This window comes from Nannospalax galili, unplaced genomic scaffold (assembly GCF_000622305.1).
Source record: "Nannospalax galili isolate Female #2095 unplaced genomic scaffold, S.galili_v1.0 scaffold799, whole genome shotgun sequence".
In the NCBI taxonomy this organism is placed as follows: Eukaryota; Metazoa; Chordata; class Mammalia; order Rodentia; family Spalacidae; genus Nannospalax; species Nannospalax galili.
This window is the reverse complement of record NW_008343085.1, coordinates 218,506-239,314: the sequence shown is the minus strand read 5'-3', so window position 1 is coordinate 239,314 and position 20,809 is coordinate 218,506. Positions and strand designations below refer to the sequence as shown.

The 20,809-nt window shown below is 44.5% G+C and overlaps 2 protein-coding genes across 4 annotated transcripts in view; one reads left to right on the top strand and one right to left on the bottom strand.

The window, feature by feature from the left end:
- Ranbp10 (RAN binding protein 10) overlaps positions 1–16,842 on the bottom strand; it is a 74,540-nt gene extending 57,698 nt beyond the window's left edge. The window contains exons 1-2 of the mRNA XM_008839066.2: positions 16,497–16,842; positions 15,626–15,737 (exon numbers count right to left, since the gene is read on the bottom strand). Of these exons, the coding sequence (XP_008837288.1) occupies positions 15,626–15,737; positions 16,497–16,815 (431 nt within the window). The 5' untranslated portion in view covers positions 16,816–16,842. The remainder of the gene's footprint in view (positions 1–15,625; positions 15,738–16,496) is intronic.
- A 30-nt stretch (positions 16,843–16,872) lies between these two features.
- The window catches only part of Tsnaxip1 (translin associated factor X interacting protein 1), a 22,731-nt gene continuing 18,794 nt past the window's right edge, over positions 16,873–20,809 (top strand). The window contains exon 1 of one of the 3 annotated variants that reach the window (XM_029566409.1): positions 16,873–17,384. In XM_029566409.1, coding sequence (XP_029422269.1) covers positions 17,341–17,384 — 44 coding nt within the window. In that variant the 5' untranslated portion in view covers positions 16,873–17,340. The remainder of the gene's footprint in view (positions 17,385–20,809) is intronic. The other 2 variants (XM_017799628.2, XM_017799629.2) reach the window with 2 other exon arrangements.

The following is a 20,809-nucleotide window of genomic DNA, read 5'->3' as shown; positions in this document are numbered from 1 at the left end:
ATTATGCTAACAATTTTTAAAAATATGAATAAAATAGGTAATTTTCAAAGAAAGAAAAAAAAAAAAAAAAAAAAAAAAAAAAAAAATCCCTGCTGAGGAGTGGATCTGGAAACCAGGCTTACATGGTACCTTGTAGTCTCATCAAAAGCACCACCCAGAGCATTCTCTCAGGAGACCTGCTACAGTAAGCCAGGCTCAGCACAGCTCCAAATGACTGGAGCTTTTTCCCTGATCTAGCTATGCTTGTTGGTAGACAGGGGATAGGACCTTAGAAACCAAGACCATTTAACTCATATCCTCCAGTTCCATACAGGGATAGATAGAAGAAGACCACACATCTATTGTCTTTTCCCAACAGATAAGAAAAACAGTAGGTTGCACTCCACACAGGGAACCAACCCTTTTGGAAGCAAGTCTAGTGTTCCCTTCTTATTTCTGGAAGGCAAAGACATCTGAAGAACTTTTTATTTTGTTTATTACATTTATTTATTAGTTAGTATAGGCATGCGTGTGTGGGTACTTGTGGGTGTGGATGTGCATGTGAAGCCATGCTTGTGCCACAACACACATGTGAAAGTCAGGACAGCTTGCAGGAGTCAGTTTTCTCCTTCCACCATGAGAGTCCCAGGGATGAAACTCAGGTCATCAGGCTGGGTGGCAAGTACCTTTATCTGCTGAACTTTTTTAAAAAATATTTTATGGGGCTGGAGAGATGGCTTAGCGATTAAGAACACTGGTTGTTCTTGCAGAAGACCTGGGTTTGAATCCCAGCACCCACACAGCAGGTAACTGTCCGTAACTCCAGTTCCAGGGGATCTGACACTCTTCTGTCCTCCGCGGGCACTGCATGACATTAAAATTTTTTAATTTTATTATTTTTATTTTATGTGTATGAGTGTATTGCCTGCATGTGTGTAAGTGCATCCATGTCGGCAATGCCTGTGGAGGTCAGAAGAGGGCATTAGATTCTCCTGAAGCAGGAGTTATGGATGGTTGTTAGCCACCATGTGGGTGCTGAGAATTGAACCTAGGTTCTCTGCAAGAGCAGCCAGTGTTCTTAACCACTGAGCCATCTCTCCAGCCCCATGCTGAACTATATTGTCAGTCCCTGAAGATTTTTTTTTTTTTTTAGTCTTTTTGAGACAGCCCCAGATGTCCTAGAACTCACTATGTAGACCAGGCTGGCCTTGAATTCACAAAGATTGCCTGCTTCTGCTTCCCGGGTGCTGGGATCAAAGGCCTGTGCCACCATGCCCGGCTGTCCCTGAAGAGTTTTAATGTGACAGGAAGCTAGGCATAGTGGTGCATGCCTCTAATTCTAGCACTTGGGAGGCTCATACATGAAGATTAGGAATTCAAGGCCAGCGTCAGTTACACTTTGAGTTCAGAGCCAGGCTGGACAGGTGAGAACCTGTCTCAACAAAACCCCAAAACCAATTTTTAAAAAGCATGAAAAACAAGCCGAGCATGGTGGTGCACACCTTTAATCCCAGTGCTTAAGAGGCAGAGGCAGGCGGATCTCTGTGAGTTCAAGGCCAGCCTGGTCTACATAGTAAGTTCCAAGACAGCTGGGGCTGCAGGGAGACCCTGTCTCAAAACAAAGACCCCCAAAAAAATTTTTTTCTTACACATAAAATAAAATAAAAACAACAAATCAAAAAAAAAAAAAAACAAAGTGACAAAAACACTTCCAGCAGACCTTAGCCATGATGCTCCCTACTCTGAAAGGCTGGTCTCACACACTCCACCCTAATTCTGTACCATAGATCTTGAATTTCAACCTACATCTCAGGTTTCCTATCAGGAGAAGTTAGACTGAAGAACTCCTTTCTAGCTCTGACCTAGCAAATTTAATTCTTAGCAGTCAGTAATGGCTGTATGTTACTGCAAATGAGTCATACCCAGATGCAAATCCAAAATGGGACAAATCTTGGAAAAGCAATCAAAAAGTCACCAAGGGGGCTGGAGAGATGGCTTAGTGGTTACAAGCACTTCCCAAACCTGAAAACCTGAATTCAATCTCTTGACCCCATGGTAGAAGGAGAGAACAGACTCCAGAAAGCTGTCCATGCATTCATATGCATGCCCACAGTAACACACGCACACACACATGCACACACACACGCACACGCACGCACACACTAGACACACAATAATACTAAATAAAGTAACTTTTTTTTTGTCTTTTTGAGACAGGGTGTCCTGTAGCCCAAGCTGGCCCGGGACTTGCTATGTAGACCATAGACCAGTCTGGCCTCAAACTCACAGAGATCTACCTATTGCTGCCTCCCAAATTTTGGAATTAAAGACATGTACCACCACACCTGGCTATAAAATAACTTCTGCCAGGTGTGATGGCACACACCTTTAATCCCAGCACTCGGGAGGCAGAGGCAGGCAGATCTCTGTGAGTTCCAGGCCAGCCTGGTCTACATAGTGAATCCAGGCCAGCTGGGGCTACAAGGAGACCCTGTCTCAAAAAGACCAAAAAAAACTTAAGAAAAATCACCAAGGAAGGGGCTGAAAAGCTGGCTCAGCAGTTAAGAACTCTTCCTGAGGAACCAGGTTCAATTCCCAGAACCCAAATGGCAGCTAACTCCAGTCCCAGGGGATCTGACACCCATTTCTGACCCTACAAGCATTGCACACATGTGGTACACTTGCATACTTGCTGGTAAAACACTCATACACATAAAATAAAAATAAATAAAAAAATTTTATTTAATCACCAAGAGAAAGCAGGAGAGGAAGTGGGGAAGAAAGTCATCAAAGTACATAACTGCAATCCTAGCACTCGGGAGACTAAAGAGAAGAGATTTGGGAGTGTAAGACACTTTCTAAAAAATAAAAACTACGGGCTATAGAGATGGCTCGGTGGTGAAGAGCACAGCACTGGCTGCTTTTGCAGAAGATATGGGTTTGGTTCCCAAGCACCCACATGGCAGCTAACAACTGTGCATAATTCCAGTTCCAGGGGATCTGACACCCTCTTCTGATCTCTGTGTGTATTGCATGACATGGGTGTACTTACATACATGCAGGCAATACACTCATACATATAAAATAAAAATAGTAAATAAAGCCAGGTGTGGTGGCACATGCCTTTAATCCCCATGCCTGCCATGCCCTGTCTCAAAAAGACCAAATAAATAAATAAATAAATAAATAAATGTAAATAAAACATTTAAAAATAAATAAAGCCAGGTACAGTGGCCCATGCCTTTAATCCCAGCACTCAGGGGCAGAGGCAGGTAGATCTTTGTGAGTTCAAGGCCAGCCTGGTCTACATAATGAGTCTCAGGTAAGCTGAGGTTACAGAGAGATGCTGTCTCAAAAAGTCCAAAAAAAAATTAAATAACTGAATTCCAAAAAATAAATAAATAATATAAACTAGTCACCAAGAATGGGCTGGAGAGGTGAGGGTGAAAGTCAGTGGTGGAATGCTTGCCTGGTGTTTGCGAAGCAGAAACAAAGAGGGAAGATCTGAGATGAAAGCACAGTAGTAAAGCAATTGCCTAGCATGCACTGAGTTGGATCTCCTAAACACACACACACACACACACACACGCACAGTCACCAAGAAGATATCAAAGGAAAAGAAAATTATAGGCCAATATATCTCATGGATATAGATACAAAACTCAGACTCCTCAACAAGATAGCAGTGAACCAAATCCAACATATTAAAACAATGATATACTATGACTAAGTAGGCTTTATCCCAGGCAAGGGGAGTTCAACATAAGAAAATGAATCTGCTGCTGCTGGTGGTACGTACTTGTAATCCCAGGACTCAGGAGGCGAAGTAGGAGAACTGCTATTGAGTTTGACAGCAGTCAGGTTTATACTATGTCATGCTAATAGGAAAACAAAAACAAAACAACTAGATGTTGGTGATTTACTCCTGTAATCCCAGCTCTGAAGAGGCTGAGGCAGTAGCCTGAGCTACAGTGAAGTAGTTTCTCAAAAAATAAATAAATTAAAAAAAAAAAAGTCTTTAAGAAAAAAAGTTCTGAGAGTCAGTACAAGATGGATCAGAGGGTACAGACACTTCTGCCAAGCTTACAACCTGAGTCCCATCTCCAGGACCCACATGGTAGGAGAGAATCAACTCCCACAAGTTGTCTTCTGACCTCCACACATGCACCATGGCATGTGTACACACACAATAAATAAATTCATCAAAATCACAGTATACAAGTTCAACAGGCAAAAATATTTCAGTCAAACAGATGTTTCATTCTAGCCAAAAATTGGTATTATTATTATGAATAGCTCCAAATTCTCACAAGAAATCTTTTTTTAGGAGGTTGAGAATACTCTTGACAGTTTCATACAATATACTATGTATTGTAATTATATTCATCCTCCCATATGGTAGTACTGAGGATTGAATGCAGGACCCCTAAGGCTAAGCAAGCACTCCATCACTGAACTACAATACAATTTCCAGCTCTGCAAAAATCAATTTTATTTATATATACTACTAGTAAACAATCTGAGGAGGAATTTAAGAAAATAATTCCATTTATAAGGAATGCAAAAGAAGGCTGGGGCGATAGCTCAGTTGGTAAAATAACTGCTGAACAAGCATAAGGACCCAAGTTCAATCCTCAGCACCCAGTAAAAAGCCAATCATGGTGGCATACACTTGTAAATCCCAGCAATGGAGAAACGGGCAGATCCCTGAGGCTCTCTGGCCAGCCAGCTTAGCCTAATCAATGAGCCCCAAGTTCCAGCAAGAGATTCTGTCTCAAAAAACAAGGTGAATAGCTGGGCCTGGTGGTATAGGCCTCTAATCCCAGCACTCAGGAGGCAGAGGCAGACAGATTTCGGTGAGTTCCAGGACAGCTGGGGCTTCAGGGAGACCTTGTCTCAAAAACAAAAACAAAAAACAAAAAAACAAAACAAGGTGGATTGACTCTTGTGGAATAATACCCAAAGTTGATCTCTGACTTCCACATGCATGCATACATATAAGCACACACATCTGCTCATATATACATACATGCATAACATGTATGCACACACACAAAAAAATACAAAAAATAAAATATGGGTGTAGTGATGTATGCCTATAATCACAGCACTCATCAGGCAGAGGCAGAAGGATCAGGAATTCAAAGCTAACCTGGGCTACACAGTAAATCTATACATAGTAATCTACCAGGCCAGGGCTATAACATCAGACAATCTAAAAAAAAAAAAAAATCTCTGTAACTCAATCAAAAAACATCAATTGTAAAATGGGAAAAGGGTTATATAGACATTTCTCTTTTTTGTAATTTTAATTTTTTTTTTTTTTTTGTCTTTTTGAGACAGGGTCTCCCTGTAGCCCCAGCTGTCCTGGAACTCACTATGTAGACCAGGCTGACCTTGAACTCACAGAGATCTGCCTGCCTCTGCCTCCCGAGTGCTGGGATTAAAGGCGTGCGCCACCACACCCAGCCCTGTAATTTTATGTATTATTATTGTATGTGTGAAAGTGTAGGCATGTGGGTGCCACAGCATGAGTACGAAGTCAGAGGACAATTTTGGTAGCTGGTTTTCTCCTTCCACTATTGGTTCCAGGGCTCAAACATCAGGTCATCAGGCTTCCTCAGCAAGTACTCTTACCAAGCCATCTTGCCAGCCCCTTATATGGACATTTATAGAACGAGGACACAGCTGGGGCTGGGGCTCATTTAGGAGACTTCTTGCCTAGCATATATGAATCCCTGGGCTCAATCCCCAACATGGCATAAACTGGGTGTGGTGGCACATACCTTTAACTCCAGCACCCTTAGAAGCAAGATGATCAGAAATTCAAGGCCATCCTTGGATACACAGTGAATTGAAACTAATCTGGGATACATTAAACCCTGCCTCAAAAAAAATTTATTATATAAAAATATTTGCCAGGTGTGGTGGTGCATGCCTTTAATCCCAGCACTCAGGAGGCAGAGCCAGGTGGATCTCTGTGAGTTCAAGGCCAGCCTGGTCTACAGAGTGAGTTCCAGGACAGCTGGGGCTACAGGGAGACCCTGTCTCAAAAAGACCAAAAAAAAAAATAAATCTGTATCTATCTATATATATATAATAGTCATATACAATAAGCACATGAAAAGATGTTCAGTATCACTTGTCAGTAGAAAATACAAATGAACTAGAGTGTCCATCAACAGATGAATGGATAAATAAAATGTGTCTGTCAGTTATAAAAAGGAATGAACTCAGATATATACTACAACACAGACCTTGAAAACACTTTTATATGAAAGAAGTCAGACAACATAGGACTGTTATTGTAGAATTCCTTTTGCTTTGTTTTGTTTTGGTCTTTTTGAGACAAGGTCTCCCTGTAGCCCCAGCTGGCCTGGAACTCTCTATGTAGGCCAGGCTAGCCTCAAACTCACCAAGATCTACCTGCCTCTGCCTCCCAGGTGTGGGGATTAAAGGCATGCACAACCACGCCCAGCTATAGGATTCCATTTGTATTATAAAATATCTAAGACAGGCAAATGCATAAGCACAGAAAGTAATAAGGGGCTGGGAGGAAGAGGGAATAGTTATTGTTTAATGGGGTAATGGAAAAGTCTTGGAAATAGATAGTGGTGATGGCCATCCAACATCATGTACCCAATTAATACCACTGAACTGTACACTTAAAGTAGACAAAATGGCATATTTGATGTTATAGTCTTTTAGCACACACAGAGTCACACCCATGGCTATGCCAGACAGCATGGGCTTCATCTGGCTTTTCCCGATAAGACAAGCAGGGCCCTGGCACAGAGCTCAACAGAAAGCAGATCAGCCTGTACTCTGGCCTTGTGTCAATGCCAGAAACAAGAAATCCGTCTCTGCTAGCACAGAGCAGAGCAGAGTGAAGAACACAGGCCCAGCTCTTTTTTACTTTCTATCAGTTTCTTCTTAGAGGAAGGTAAAGCTCATGGGCTGCCAAACCCACAGGCACTTTTAATAATAACTGCATCAGATATAGGAACCAAGGTACTTGGCTACGGGACTTGAATATTTCAAACTTAAGTTCTATCAATGGGATATCTAAAGACACACAGTGCTCTGGAAAGAAGTGATGAAAAGTAAAGAAAAGAGAAGAAACAAGGTTCTCAGCCTTGGTGCTGAGATGGCTTTGGGCACTGCAGGAAGTTATGAGCTCTGCTGCCCACCCTCCCCAATAAAGGAGCCATTTACTAGTCCTCCTCTACCCCAGACCTCCAAGGAGCTCCTGAAATCTCACCTGACAGTTTCATCTTGACATCTAACACCCAGCCACAACTAAGCAGGCTGGCTGGCAGTCTTGTTCCTATCAGAACTTGCCCTAGATAAAAGAAATCAACAGCCTCTGTAACAGAGAGGACTCTGGGACAGTGGCTACAAAATGGTCCCTGGGAGACTATTCAGGAAAAACACCAACTGATATTTAGGTCTGAAATGAGAGCTCACTGGAGATTTTATTTCAGTCTGATGGGCCCACTTACAGCCACAGGCCATCATGGCACCAGCTACTAAGAGCATATTGCTCCTTGCCACTGCCCAGATCCCTCTCTAGAAAACAACGCAACCACTTAAGAGAAGGGGCATGGCAAAGATGAATGGACCAGCATTATTCAGGAAAAAGAGGCAAAAGGCAAAAGGACCTTGAGTCAGGCTGTACTTGTGTGGAGAAATGTGGACCTAAGCACAGATCAGGAGACCCTGGTGCATATACTGGCACCACACCCAGGGAGCCTGCCAGACAAGAAGCAGCAGAACAGCCCCCACAGATGGCTGTAGGTGCTCAATTCTGGGTTCCTTTTCTAAAGACATGACAGTCTCAAGTAACAAGCCTTGATTTTCCAGATCCAATCACATTAAAAAAAACCAAACATACTCCAGTGTGGTGGCACACGCTTTCAATCCCAGAGGCAGATGGATCTCTGTGAGTTCAAGGCCAGCCCAGTCTAGTACCCCAGTTTAATGTGAGAGGGTTCACACTAAATCCTACATCTAATAGACTCTATACTAGAATCTCTACCTCTGGCCCTAAGTAATTACAGAACCAGAGCACAATCATAGATAAATATGATAAATGTGATTAGGTACTCAGACATAACCTTTAACTCTAGGGCAGCTGTTTACCTAGAGCCAGGCCTAATGACACAGTCCTGGAATCCAACCTACTTAAGAGGCTGAGGCAGGAAGATCCCAAATTCAAGACCTGCCTGAACTAGAGAATGATTTCAAGGCCATTCTAGACAACTTAATTAGACCTTATCTAAAAATAAAAAGTTTTGACCTGGAGAGACAGTTCAACAATTAAGAGCACTGGCTGCTCTTTCAGAGGACCCAGGTTCAGTTCCCAGCACTCACGTGGCAGCACTATCCATAATTCAAGCTCCAGGGGATCCAATGCTCTCTTCTGGTCTCAGCAGACACTGGTACACCCATGCACAAAATTATTCTTTCTCTTTCTCTCTCTTTCTCTTTCTCTTTCTCTCTTTCTCTCTTTCTCTTTCTTTCTCTCTTTCTCTTTCTCTCTTTCTCTCTCTCTCTCTCTCTCTCTCTCTCTCTCCCCCTCTCTCTGTCTCTCATTCCCTCTCTCTCTCTCTCTCTCTCAGAGGTTAAGAACACTGGTTGTTCTTGCAGAAGACCCAGGTTCGAATCAGCCTCTTCTGATCTCTGCGGGCATTGCACGACACGGGTGCACTTACCTACATGCAGGCAGTACACACATACACATAAAATAAAAATAATAAATAAAATTTTAAAAAAAATATTTTTTTCTTGAGACAGGGTCTCACTATGTAACTCCGGCTGGCTTAGAACTTGAATTCAGGATGGCTTTGCATTCACAGAGCTCAATCTGCTTCTGCCTCCTGATCAAAATATACTTTTTTTTAGTCAGGTGCATACCTTTAATCCTACCACTCAGGAGACAGAGGCAAGTGGATTTCTATGAGTTCAAGGCCAGCTCCGTCTATATAGTGATATCCAGGTCAGGGCTACGCAGCGATACCTTGTCTCAAAAAAAAAAAGGTAAATATAACTAGTAATAAACACCTGACACATAAATGAAATGTAACCAGTTCTTTTCAGCAACTGTCCTCTGTTTCTTTCCTCTTGGTTCAGTCCACCTTGACACTGTCTTATAGAAGAAGAGTTGCCGGGCATGGTGGTAAACGCCTTTAATCCCAACGCTCGGGAGGCAGAGGCAGGTGGATCTCTGTGAGTTCAAGGCCAGCCTGGTCTACATAGTGAGTTCCAGGACAGCTGGGGCTACAGGGAAACCCTGTCTCAAAAAAATCAAAAAAAAAAAAAAGAAGAAGAAGAAATGAGTTGAGCCCTCAGACCATCTGGGCACAACTACCCTTCTCCCTCTCAATTTCTAATCACCTCTGTCCTGAAGGTTAGAATATTTCACCTCATGATGAAACTGTATGTATGTATGTACGTATGTGTGTGTGTATACAGTTTTGTCTCAAAAAAAGACTAAAACAAAAAAAAAAAGGGGGTGGGAGCTCGATAAATGTCTCAGTGGTTAAGAGCCTTGACTGCTCTTACAGAGGTCCTGGGTTCAATTCCCAGCACCCACATGGTGGCTAACAACCATCTGTGATTCTGGTTCCAGGGGTTCCAGCTCCCTCTTCTGACCTTCACAGGCATTACATGACATAGGTATACTTACATACATGCAGGCAATACACTCATACACATAAAATTTAAAAAATGAATAAAATTTTTTTTCTTAAAAAGAAATGTCCATACTCCTCACTCTCAGTTCACAGTTGGAGGTGGCAACTTGTAGTGAATTCAGTTTTCTTTTTCTTTTTTGTCTTTTTGAGACAGGGTCTCCCTGCAGCCCCAGCTGGCCTGGTAGACCAGGCTGGCCTTGAACTCACAGAGATCCACCTGCCTCTGCCTCCTGAGTGCTGGGACTAAAGGAATGTTGATACCACACCTGGCTGGAATTCAGTTTTCTTAACCCACAACAGAACTATACCCCAAGGTTCCCAAACTAGATTAAAACTTTTACCCTTAACATAGGTAAGCCATATATCACCTCAAGAGGCTCCAGAGCCCAAGTATTCCAGATCTCCAGAAACAGTACAATGTGTTACCTGGGATGTAGCCCAAAGCTCAGCAGCCACTTATAAATCCACTAGCTCCATTGGGCAGGCAGAGAGAACAGGATTCAATCACTGCTGATACCTACTTGCCTTCAGCAAGGACAGCACCTACTCAGGTTAGGTAGGATAAGGCCTTCCACCAGTCCCCAGATAAGCACTGAACTTTTCAGAGACACCAGAATTGGGGGAAGAGGGGACATCCTGAGTGAAAGGTCCAGGCACAGGATATCTCTAGGCTAAACGGGCTTGGGTTTGGGTTTGGTAGGTCTTAAGAGCAGGAAGGTAGTAGGCAAGAACTTACAGTGGCTCTGGGTCTCCATGGAAAATTATTCTGGTGGTCCTGATTCATGAGTGGAAAATGCATAAAACATAGGATGGCCGGGCGTGGTGGCGCACACCTTTAATCCCAGCACTCAGGAGACAGAGACAGGCGGATCTCTGTAAGGTCAAGGCCAGCCCATCCTACATAGTGAGTTGCGGGACAGCTGGAGCTACAGGGAGACCCTGTCTCAAAAAGACCAAAAAAAAAAAAAACATAGGATGGTGTTATCTTTCACATAGGAGCTAGCAAAACCAAATCACCAAAGAACTACAGCATATGCAGTCACTCTACCTCTGAAGAGGGTTACTAGTCTTCACCAATCCTTCCCATCATCTCCACACATGGGAGAAAGGCCAGCTGAGAAAGAGGAAGGATAATGCTGTGAGAAAACCATGCTCAGGGCCAAACACTTGAAGCCACTGACCCAGCTGGACAGGGTTCTCAGCAGAGGGGCCTGGTGACCAGACCAGCACTGTCTTCTTCCCCAGTCAGAGTATGTACACACAACTGCCCTCAGGACAAAGTCCATGTGCCATAGCACACAAGTTTTCCATCTAGCCCCTGTCTACCTGTCTTGGGTACTTTTTTTATTCAAGCAGGATCTCCCTATGTAGCCCTAGGCTAGCCTTGAACTTGAGTTTTCAACCTTCCTGCCTCTGCCTCTACCTCAGTCTTAGGATTACTCACCATAGTAAATCTGGAACTCACTATGTAGACCAGGCTGGCCTTGAACTCAGAAATCCACCTGCCTCTGCCTCCCAAGTGCTGGGATTAAAGGCATGCGCCCACCATGCCTGGCGAGCCTCCACATCTTTTTATGTACTGTCTTCTGCCCAAAGCATCTGCTTCTCTCTTTGTTCACCTTAAGCATTCTAGTTTCTCTTTCCAATCACCGCCTCTTCTGTGAAGCTGCCCCTAAACCCAGAGGTGCAGAAGGACATCTATCCTCTGGACCACCCCAAATAGGACACACACCATCAGTTAATGATTTCTGCCTCCTATGAGGTCATGTGCAAGGGTGTATCTTTCTCATCTCTAGACAGACCTCATGTCTGTGCTCCTGGAGCCCAGACATAGGAAAACAATGAGTGTTCATTCTGTTGTGTAGCCTGAATAGAAGGGTACACTGCTAAGCCGAGTGTGGTGGCGCACGCCTGTAGTCCCAGCACTTGGGAGGCAGAGGCAGGCGGATCTCTGTGAGTTCAAGGCCAGCCTGGTCTACATAGTGAGTTCTAGGACAGCTGGGGCTACAGGGAGACCCTCCTTCAAAAAGACAGGGGAAAAAAAAAAAAAAAAAGGGGGGCACACTGCTATTTAACAAAAGGAAGTCAGCCGCAACAGCAAGTCAGAGTTGGTTAGCTGTGACCAAAGATCCCTGTTCAGGGGCCCAGCTGCAGAGAAGAGCTCCACCTCCCCTCCCTACATCATCTAGTGCTCTAGCCTTGGCCTGCTGTTCTTGGGTAGAGCCACCCATCACATGTCAGGAGGCCTCTGCCATCAGGATGATGTTACAGTCTATTTTGAGGGTCACACTTGAACCATCTGTCAGTCAGGATAGCCACACCTTCCATGTGTCATCACTAAAAGGTAGGGACACCCACAGGTCCATAAAATCTGCCTGAGGAAGTTGTTCTCCCTCCAGGGACCCTTAGCTTCCTAGAAAGATCAACCCAGATGCCCCTTATCTACTGGCACCACTGACAGGGCCAAGATGTCTCCTCACTCTATCAAACCTATTCCCAAGGTTCTCAGTTCTGGTGACTTGGCAAAATACAGCTGAGGTCAATCAGTCTGTGCCAAGCTCTTAGCTCAAATACAACCCCTCCTTCTACAGAGCTCTCCCTCCTAAGGGAGACGCACCCAAATAGCACAGCACTCCACCACGGAGCTAATTACACACAAGATTCCTAAGTCTGAAGGTAGCACCTATTGAAAATTCCTGCTCATCTCTCACTATGAGGCTCAGGCTCTGCTCCTCTTATAAAGAGCTCCTAGGCTCACTCACTACTGAATGGACAACATCCCCTGAGGACAAGGCTGGTCTATTGCTGGTCTTGGTCATCTATTGAGGGCCTTGCTTCTGTTCTCTCATATCTAAGACAGGGCTTAAAACACAGTAGGGATCGGGGCCTTTAATCCCAGCACTCAGGAGGCAGAGGCAGGAGGATCTCTGTGAGATCAAGGCCATCCTGGTCTACACGGTGAGTTCCAGGCCTGCTAGAGCTACAGGGAGACCCTGTCTCAAAAAGATAAAAAACAAGGGGCTAGAGAGATGGCTCAGCTGGTTGCTCTTGCAGAAGGCCTGGGTTCGATTCCCAGCACCTACATGGTGGCTTACAACTGTCTACAACTCCAGTTCCAGGGGATTTGACACCCTCTTCTGAACTCTGAAAGCACTGTATGACATGGGTGCAGTTATACACATGCAGGCAATACACTCATACACATAAAATTTTAAAAATTAAATTAAAAAAAATACAATAACAAAAAACCCCCACAACTTTGTGAAGATAAAACCATTTCTGCAGAATCCTGACACTGAAAACTGGATTCATGAACACCTTAAGCACACACAAATTTACAGAAAAACAGGTTTACAGATTCAATGACAAAGCAAGTCAATCAAGCCCAACACACAGTATGCCATACTTCTCTAGCCTTAGTTAGCACTGAGCACCTTTCAGCTCTATCCCCTGACATGGTGATCCTGTAAGGATCCAACAGGATATTCCTTCACATTAACCCAGGGAAGGAATTCAATAGCAGGCATAATGGGAAAAGTCAGCAGCAGCACAGACACATGTGTCTGGGATCAGGTAAGGATATCTGACAAGTTAGGCTATTCTACTGCACATCTTAAGCCCTGCAGCCAGGGCAGGCCACTAAATATCTCAGGGACTCATCCACAAAACAAGTATGTCATCATGTGCTCCAGTCATTTTCTAGAGAGGCTATGAGGCTCAAATGAGACAAATAGGAAAACTACATGACCAGTAGCTACAGTAAATGCTTGGGTCATGGAGAAGACCTGGGTCAGAAATATATCTCCAACACTGACTGGAAAGAGACAGTGTCTCTCTGCCCTACAACTGCTGTTGGCTTCCTCAAAAACCACACCTGGCCCATACCAACATCTGGCTACATTCATGAACAGCCTTTCAGGGATTCTATAAAGTAACCATAAGATCATACTCAAAATTTTACAGCTGTCAAATGAAGCGGTAATCAAGGATATACATGACCTTTATAAAACTGAGGCCTCCAGATCAACTCAATAGCTATATTTACCACATGTAAAAATTCTGGGGACAAGGGCTGGGAATGTAGTTCAGCTAGTAGAGTTCCTGCCTAGCATGCATGAAGCCCTGTATAAATTAGGCACATTGTAATCCTAGCACTCCAGAGATGGAGGCTGGAAAATCATGAGTTCAAGGTCATCCTTGGCTACATAAGGAGTTATATAGGCCAGCTAGCCACTTTTCTTTAGACTTGTAGGCAATACCTACAGTCAAAATCTAATATGACATAGTCGTCTCCTGCAAGCACCACTGAAATCTAAAAGGCCAGTTGAAGGAATCCAGATCTTTAAGTTTAAACACTCCCTTTCTGAAAGTTGTTCTTGTCTCTCTCTAGCTCAGCTATTATCTATGAAAGTAGGCCACAGAGAAAAGATCCATCTCCCTACAAGTTTAAGAGATACACCCCTCAGTTTCCTTGGCAATATGAGATTCCAGCACTAACATTTTAGTCAACATTGTAACTATTTTTGAGGTGTTTTAAGAAGTCAGTCTCATTGAATTAGTTCAAATGCATTAAATATATGTTTTATCAGAGGGTAGGAAGGAAAATTGAAACTATAAAGTCTTTCAATAAATGTGTCTCCTATCTACATAAACAGTAGGTGGGAATGACAATTAAAGATGCAACAGCCTCCCATGATTAAAATTCTAGAGTCACTGAATTTTAGTGTTAAAGGCAGCTTAGATGCTGGCCTAGCTTTCCACAGAGATGAGGAGACTCAAGCCCCAAGATCTGCCAAAGCCCACAGAGCCCTGCAAGCCTGGGAAGTTACAAAGTCACTAAGTAAGCAAGCAAGGTTCTGACTCTGACAGTCCAGCCCCCAACATAGCACCTTAATCTGGCACCATACAGACAATACAAGGAGGACAGTCTTTACAAGAGAAAAATCATTCTAAAAGCTCAGAAATATACACGCAGGAGCCAGGTGTGGTGGTATATTCCTTTAATTCCAGCACTCAGGAGACAGAAGTGAGCGGATCTCTATGAGTTCAAGGCCAGCCTGGTCTATACAATGAGCTCCAGGCCAGCTGGGGTTACAGGGACACCCTATCTCAAAAAGACCAAAAAAAAAGAAAAAAAAAAAAATGCACACTTGGGTCCAAATGAGGGTTATGGTAGTGTTTGCAAACTTCCCCTACCAAGTTTTAGGTCTGATGAAGAAAGCTTTTCCCAAGAAAGTTACAGTCCTGTTATCTTACAGCTTAAATAACCTGTTTTGTCACAATCACTGGAAAAAGGGGAGACTGGGAGAATAAGGAAGAAGACAGTGAAAAATGTCCCCTCTGGTATCCTATGTCTGTTTAGGTCACCCTCAAATAGGGAGTCTCCCTAATGCTGACTTTAATGAGGGCCTTCCTAAAGCTGGTCCAACTGGTGTTCAAGTTGCTGGACTGAAAAACAAGTTTATGAGCAGCAATGTCACCTGACTCTGACCATGTGTACACTGTTTACCCAGAGATGACAGTGGCCACCACAGCTTTGATGCATGCTGCAAAAACTGCACAATCCCTTTGAAGCTTCCTGAGGCTTCTACATGACTAAATGCCATAAAAAGAAAACTTGACTGTGAAAGGAGGGAAGTGACAAACACCACACTAGTAGGGGAAACCCCATTCCAACTCCGAATTGTTAATGTAAACTTGTTACTTATATCTCTGATCTGTGAAGTATCTAATCACATACTAAAAAAATGTCTTCTGCTTTACCTACAGTATGCCTACTTGCTATCAAGGCCCACTGCTTAGACCATGCCAGTCAGGGGGTAGAGGTAGCCCAGATCCAAGTGGGTCAGCAGCTCACATCAGTCACTAATGTCAGCCAGGAACCTCAAACTCTGACCACAGAGAACAACAGTTCAGTGTTGAGGGGAAAAGGGTGATGATGAGGGACTTACCCATCTCTTCCTTTGCTGACAATCTTCACCTCAAAGTAGTAAATACCACAGGCAGCAGGTATGGGGTGGGTGGCACGCACTGAGGCTGCATCTTTGTGATTTTTGCCATGACCTGACGTGAAAAGACAAAGAAGGAAATGGAAATGGAAGCCTCATTTTTTTCTGCTCAATGGTAACTTCAACGCTCCTTGGCCAGAGGAAGCTCTTGCACAGCCCAAGGAATAATTAGACAACTGAGTAAACACTTAAGCCTCCCACCTTTGGCTCCTCTCCACATGAGACTAGGAGTCTTGACTAAGACACTGTCCTTCATAACAACACAGCAGTGGTACAGGCAATGGAGGTGCATGTGAGATACTAATATTGTTGACAGTCTCTCCAGAATCCAAGCAGATCACTCTGGAGTACAGGGTAAGGAAGTGGCACAAATAGAAGTCACCAACAACTTTAATAACACAGAACCCACCACCCACTCTGGGATGACTGGCAGGACAGCCCTTGCACCTTTTGCTAATAGTGAGGAATGTTACCACTTCTTTTTGCAAACTCTACATAAGCTAAGCATTGCTAAAGGGCCTAGCTGAAGTTGGAGCCAGTTCAGGACAAGAAGGGAGGCTCTAAAGTGTAAGATCCAGTACAGCACTGGTTTTGGACACCTGCTTAAGTTCTCTTGGGGTCGGGTGTTTCAGTGCAAAGCAAAGGAAGCAGTCACCCCGGCCTGGTCAACCCCACTACTGTGGACACTCCGCAGGGGCTAAGGGCCTAACTCGTAGAACCAGGCAAAGAAAAGGACATGACCGACAATACCAGGCAGCACAGCCGCCCTGCTGATGTTATGCACTTGTCTCCCCGCGGCCAGATGGGCTGATACCTTTGTAGTGGACCCTGAGGTTCCCCTGCGAGAGGCCGATATAGTTGTACTTGTCCTTGGGGCTCCAGGAGCGAGGCAGCGGCGTCTCACGCTGGTTGACCGCGGGGTACAGGCGCTGCAGGCGCAGACTGAGCTCCTGCTCCACGGGTGATGGTAGCCCGCTCCCGGCGTCCACGACGGAGGAGTCCCCAGCCTGCGGGCTCCCAGCTCCCGGGTCCACCGTCGCCGCCGCCATCTTGGAGGGAGCTGCTATTGTGTCACTGGGGGCGGGGAGGAGCGCGACCAGATCTGCTCGGCTCAGCCAATGGCCTGTGAGCATCCCAGGGCCGCAGGGAAACTGAGTCCGAGTCCCGCGTCTCTCTTTGGACAATAACAGGCCTCATCAGATTTTGGACTCCATATCCCGCAATGCAGAGCTCTCTAGAGGCGTGCCAACTAGGGATCGCATGGACCTTCCGGAGATGTAGTACAGCCCTGCTCAGCCATAAGCCTGTCGAACGGAAACTCCGGGACACCGAAAACTACAATTCCCGCCGGCCAAGCGACCCGACCTCTAAGCGCGCCTCCATTCTCCATAGCTTCCGTTTATCCTCCTGCCACAGTTCTCCCGGTAATATCAAACTTGCTGCACTGAATAGATCTCAGAGAACCCTATGCCCGGGTCCGACTCCAACTTTACTACTTAACTTTTCTCCAGAGGGCTGGCGGGGGACTTGGGGGCGTGGCCCCGCTATGGCCCCGCCCTCACCGCTGAGGCCGTTGGGGATTGGTCCCCATGGCAACGGACTGTACACAACCGCAGCTTCCCAAGTGGCTGTGTTAGCCTTCCTCCTGCTCCAGGGTTATGACCACCCCGCAATCGCGTAACTACAGCGCCTCCAAATCGAGGTACGACCTGGACCCGCTGAGGACGGGGAGGAGGGCTTGAGTACTTACAGAGAGGGAGATGACAACTGATCCAGACCTCTGCATCGCCTGCTGGTCTCAATTCTTTAGAGTAGATCTCTGGCGCCACAGAATCAGAGATGCGAAAGCAGTTATAATAGAATGCAGGCTGAGGCTGGCTATGGGAGGGTGCCAAAGGGGATAGGGGATCTTTTTTTAAAAAAAGAATGGGGGCTGATTTGTCAGTCTAGTAAGAACGTTACGTGCTGGCAAAAGTGCAGGCGTACTTGATCATTAGCCAAAAGATTGAGAAGCGATGCACCTTATCGTTAGTAGTCAAAATCGCTGTTGAGAACATTTAGTCAGAATATGCGAAGCCCTTACCATAGCTCTTCTTTATAATTGGCCTTCAGTAAGTGCTGAATGAATGTCGTTTCCCGCCTTTTACCCATTCCCACTAGCGGGGGAGAAGGCGACTTCATCTCCGTTCTAGTCCTTCAAGGTCTGCTGCCTTGACAGAAAAAGACTACGGAAGTCCCCAATAACAGAAAATGCCAATTTTATGATTTTATCTAGAGCTAAAAAACGAATCTACAAGAAATCGGCAGTAGGCTTGAGAAAGAGCTGTTATCCAACACAGGCATAAAATAGGAAACTGTGTCATCTATGGGACTAGAGAAATGGCTTAGCAGTTACCAACACTTAACTGCTCCTGCAGAAGGACCGAGTTTGGTCCCTGTTCCCACGTGGTGGCTCACAACTGCCTGTAACTCCAGTTCCAGTGAATCCAATGCCCTCTTCAGGCCTCTACAGACACCAGGCATGCATTCGGTGCACATACATACAGGCAAAACAGTCATACACATAAAATAAAAACAAATCTTTATAAAAAGGAAAAAGATGAGGCTGGGTGTGGTGACCTATGCCTTTAATCCCAGCACTTGGGAGGCAGAGGCGGCAGATCTCTGTGTGTTCAAGGCCAGCCTGGTCTACATAGTGAGTTCCAGGCCAGCTGGGGCTACAGGGAGACCCTATCTCAAAAAGATGGAAGGAAGGAAGGGGGGAGGGAGGGAGGGAGGGACTGGATAGATGGCTCATTGGTTAAGAGTACTGACTGCTCTTGCAGAGGACCCAGGTTTGATTCCCAGTGCCCACATGGCAACTAACAATCATCTGTAACTTCAGTTCCAGGGGAATCCAATGCCCTCTTCTGACTCTACAGACATTGCATGACACAGGTGCACTTACACACATGCAAGCAATATACTCATACACATAAAATAAAAATAATAAATAATAAAAGAAAAAGATGCACTAGGGCTGGGATGGTGCGTCAATGGTATAGCATTTTTCTACAACATGCCAAGCCCTAGGTTTGATCTCCAGCATATACACATAAATTTTTAAAAAGAAATATAAATATTTTTCATTCCCCTTTGAGGGCTAATATGAATATTTAATAAAATGGGAGCCAGCAAGATAATTTAGAGGATAAAGGTTCTTGCTGCCAATGCTAATGACCTGGGTCCTTTGTTCCCAGGCCCCACATGATGGAACAAGAGAACTGACTCCAGCAAGTTGTCCCTCTGACCTCCAACTGTGTGCTATGGCTTATGAACACATACACCTCCATACACCCCCCACATACCCACCCACAAAAGAAATATTAAAATTTCAAAGTAAGGGTACAGATAGGGAAAGGGCTCTAAATATATCAAATTCACAAAAATTCAATTAAAAAGTTCTTTTTCAATATTTTATTTATTATTTTTATTTTATGTGTATGAGTGTTTTGCCTGCATGTATGTAAGTGTACCTGTGTCATGCAGTGCCTGTGGAGGTCAGAAGAGAGTGTTGGGTCCCCCAGAACTGGAGTTAACAGATAGTTCTTAGCTGCCATGTGCGTGCTAGGAACAGAACCCAGATCATCTGCAAGAGCAGTCAGTGCTCTTAACCACTGAGCCATTTCTCCAGCCCCAATAAAAAAGTTCTTGATCAAAAAATTAAAAATAAGTAAATAAAATAGTAAATATCCTATCTTTTTTGAATAAGTCTCTACTGGGTGGGTATATTTTGTTTTTCATTTTGGTTGGTTAAGTCTAGTATATTCTTTGAGATTCCCAAAGCTAACAACAGCTGTAAGCTCCTGAACTTTTCCACTTGGCAGGTTCTCATGATTTCTGGAGTTCTCCATAGTTTTCCTGCTTGTTTTGCCTTTCATGGCAGTTAAAGATCAAGAACAGAATTTCTGCCAGGCATGATAGTGCATGCCTGTAATTCCACAACTCAGGAGACTGAGGCGAGGGGATCACAAGTTCAAGGCCATAGTAGACTACATAGTACAACCCTATCTCAAAATTTAAAAGCACCTGGGCCATGAAATGGCTTAATCGGTAGAGAGGCACCTGCCATCAAACATGATGACCTGAGTTCGATCCCTATGATTCACATGGTGGAAGGAGAGAACCATCTCCTGTAAGTTGTGTTCTGACCTCTACACATGTCACACACACACACACACACACACACACAAACAATAAAATGTAACTTAATTTTTTTAAATAAAACAATCTTGCCAGGCATGGTGGCACATGCCTTTAATCCCAGCACTTGGAAGGCAGAGGCAGACAGATCTCTGTGAGTTCAAGGCCAGCCTGGTCTATATAGCAAATTCCAGGCCAGCTGGGGCCCCAGGGAGGCCCTGCCTCAAAAAGGCCAAAAAAAAAAAAATCTTAAAAGCACACCACACACACACACACACACACACACACACACACACACAAACAGCCAGGTACAGGGGTGCATGCCAATAATCTCAGAGCTTGGGAAGCAGAGGAAAAGGGATTGCTACAAGGCCAGCATGGTCTGCCTATCAGTTCCAGGACAGCCAGGCCTACATAGTGAGAACCTATCTTAATAATAATAATAATAATAATAATAAGTAATTGAATAAAGACAGAAAACAGAATTTGGGAAAGTGATTGATTTTCTTGTTGCTCTCTCAATGTTGTCCTTATTTATTTATTTATTTATTTATTTTTTCTTTTTGAGACAGGGTCTCCTTGTATCCCCAGCTGGCCTGGAACTCACTATGTAGACCAGGCTGGCCTCGAACTCAAAAAGATCCGCTTGCCTCTGCCTCCCAAGTGCTGGGATTAAAGGCGTGCGCCACCATACCAGGCATGTTGTCCTTTTTTTAAGGTAACTAGAGACTGAATCTGAATCTCGTGCATACTTGGCAAGCACTCTGCCACTGAGCTATATATTCAGCCCTCTTTTTGCCTTCTATTTTGAGACGGGTTCTTGCCAAATAACCCACGATAGCTTTACATTTGCAGTCCTCCTACCTCAGCCTCCTGACTAGCTGGGATTACAGGACCGTGCTAGCAGGCCGGCCCATGATAGTCAAAGCCATATATATATATATA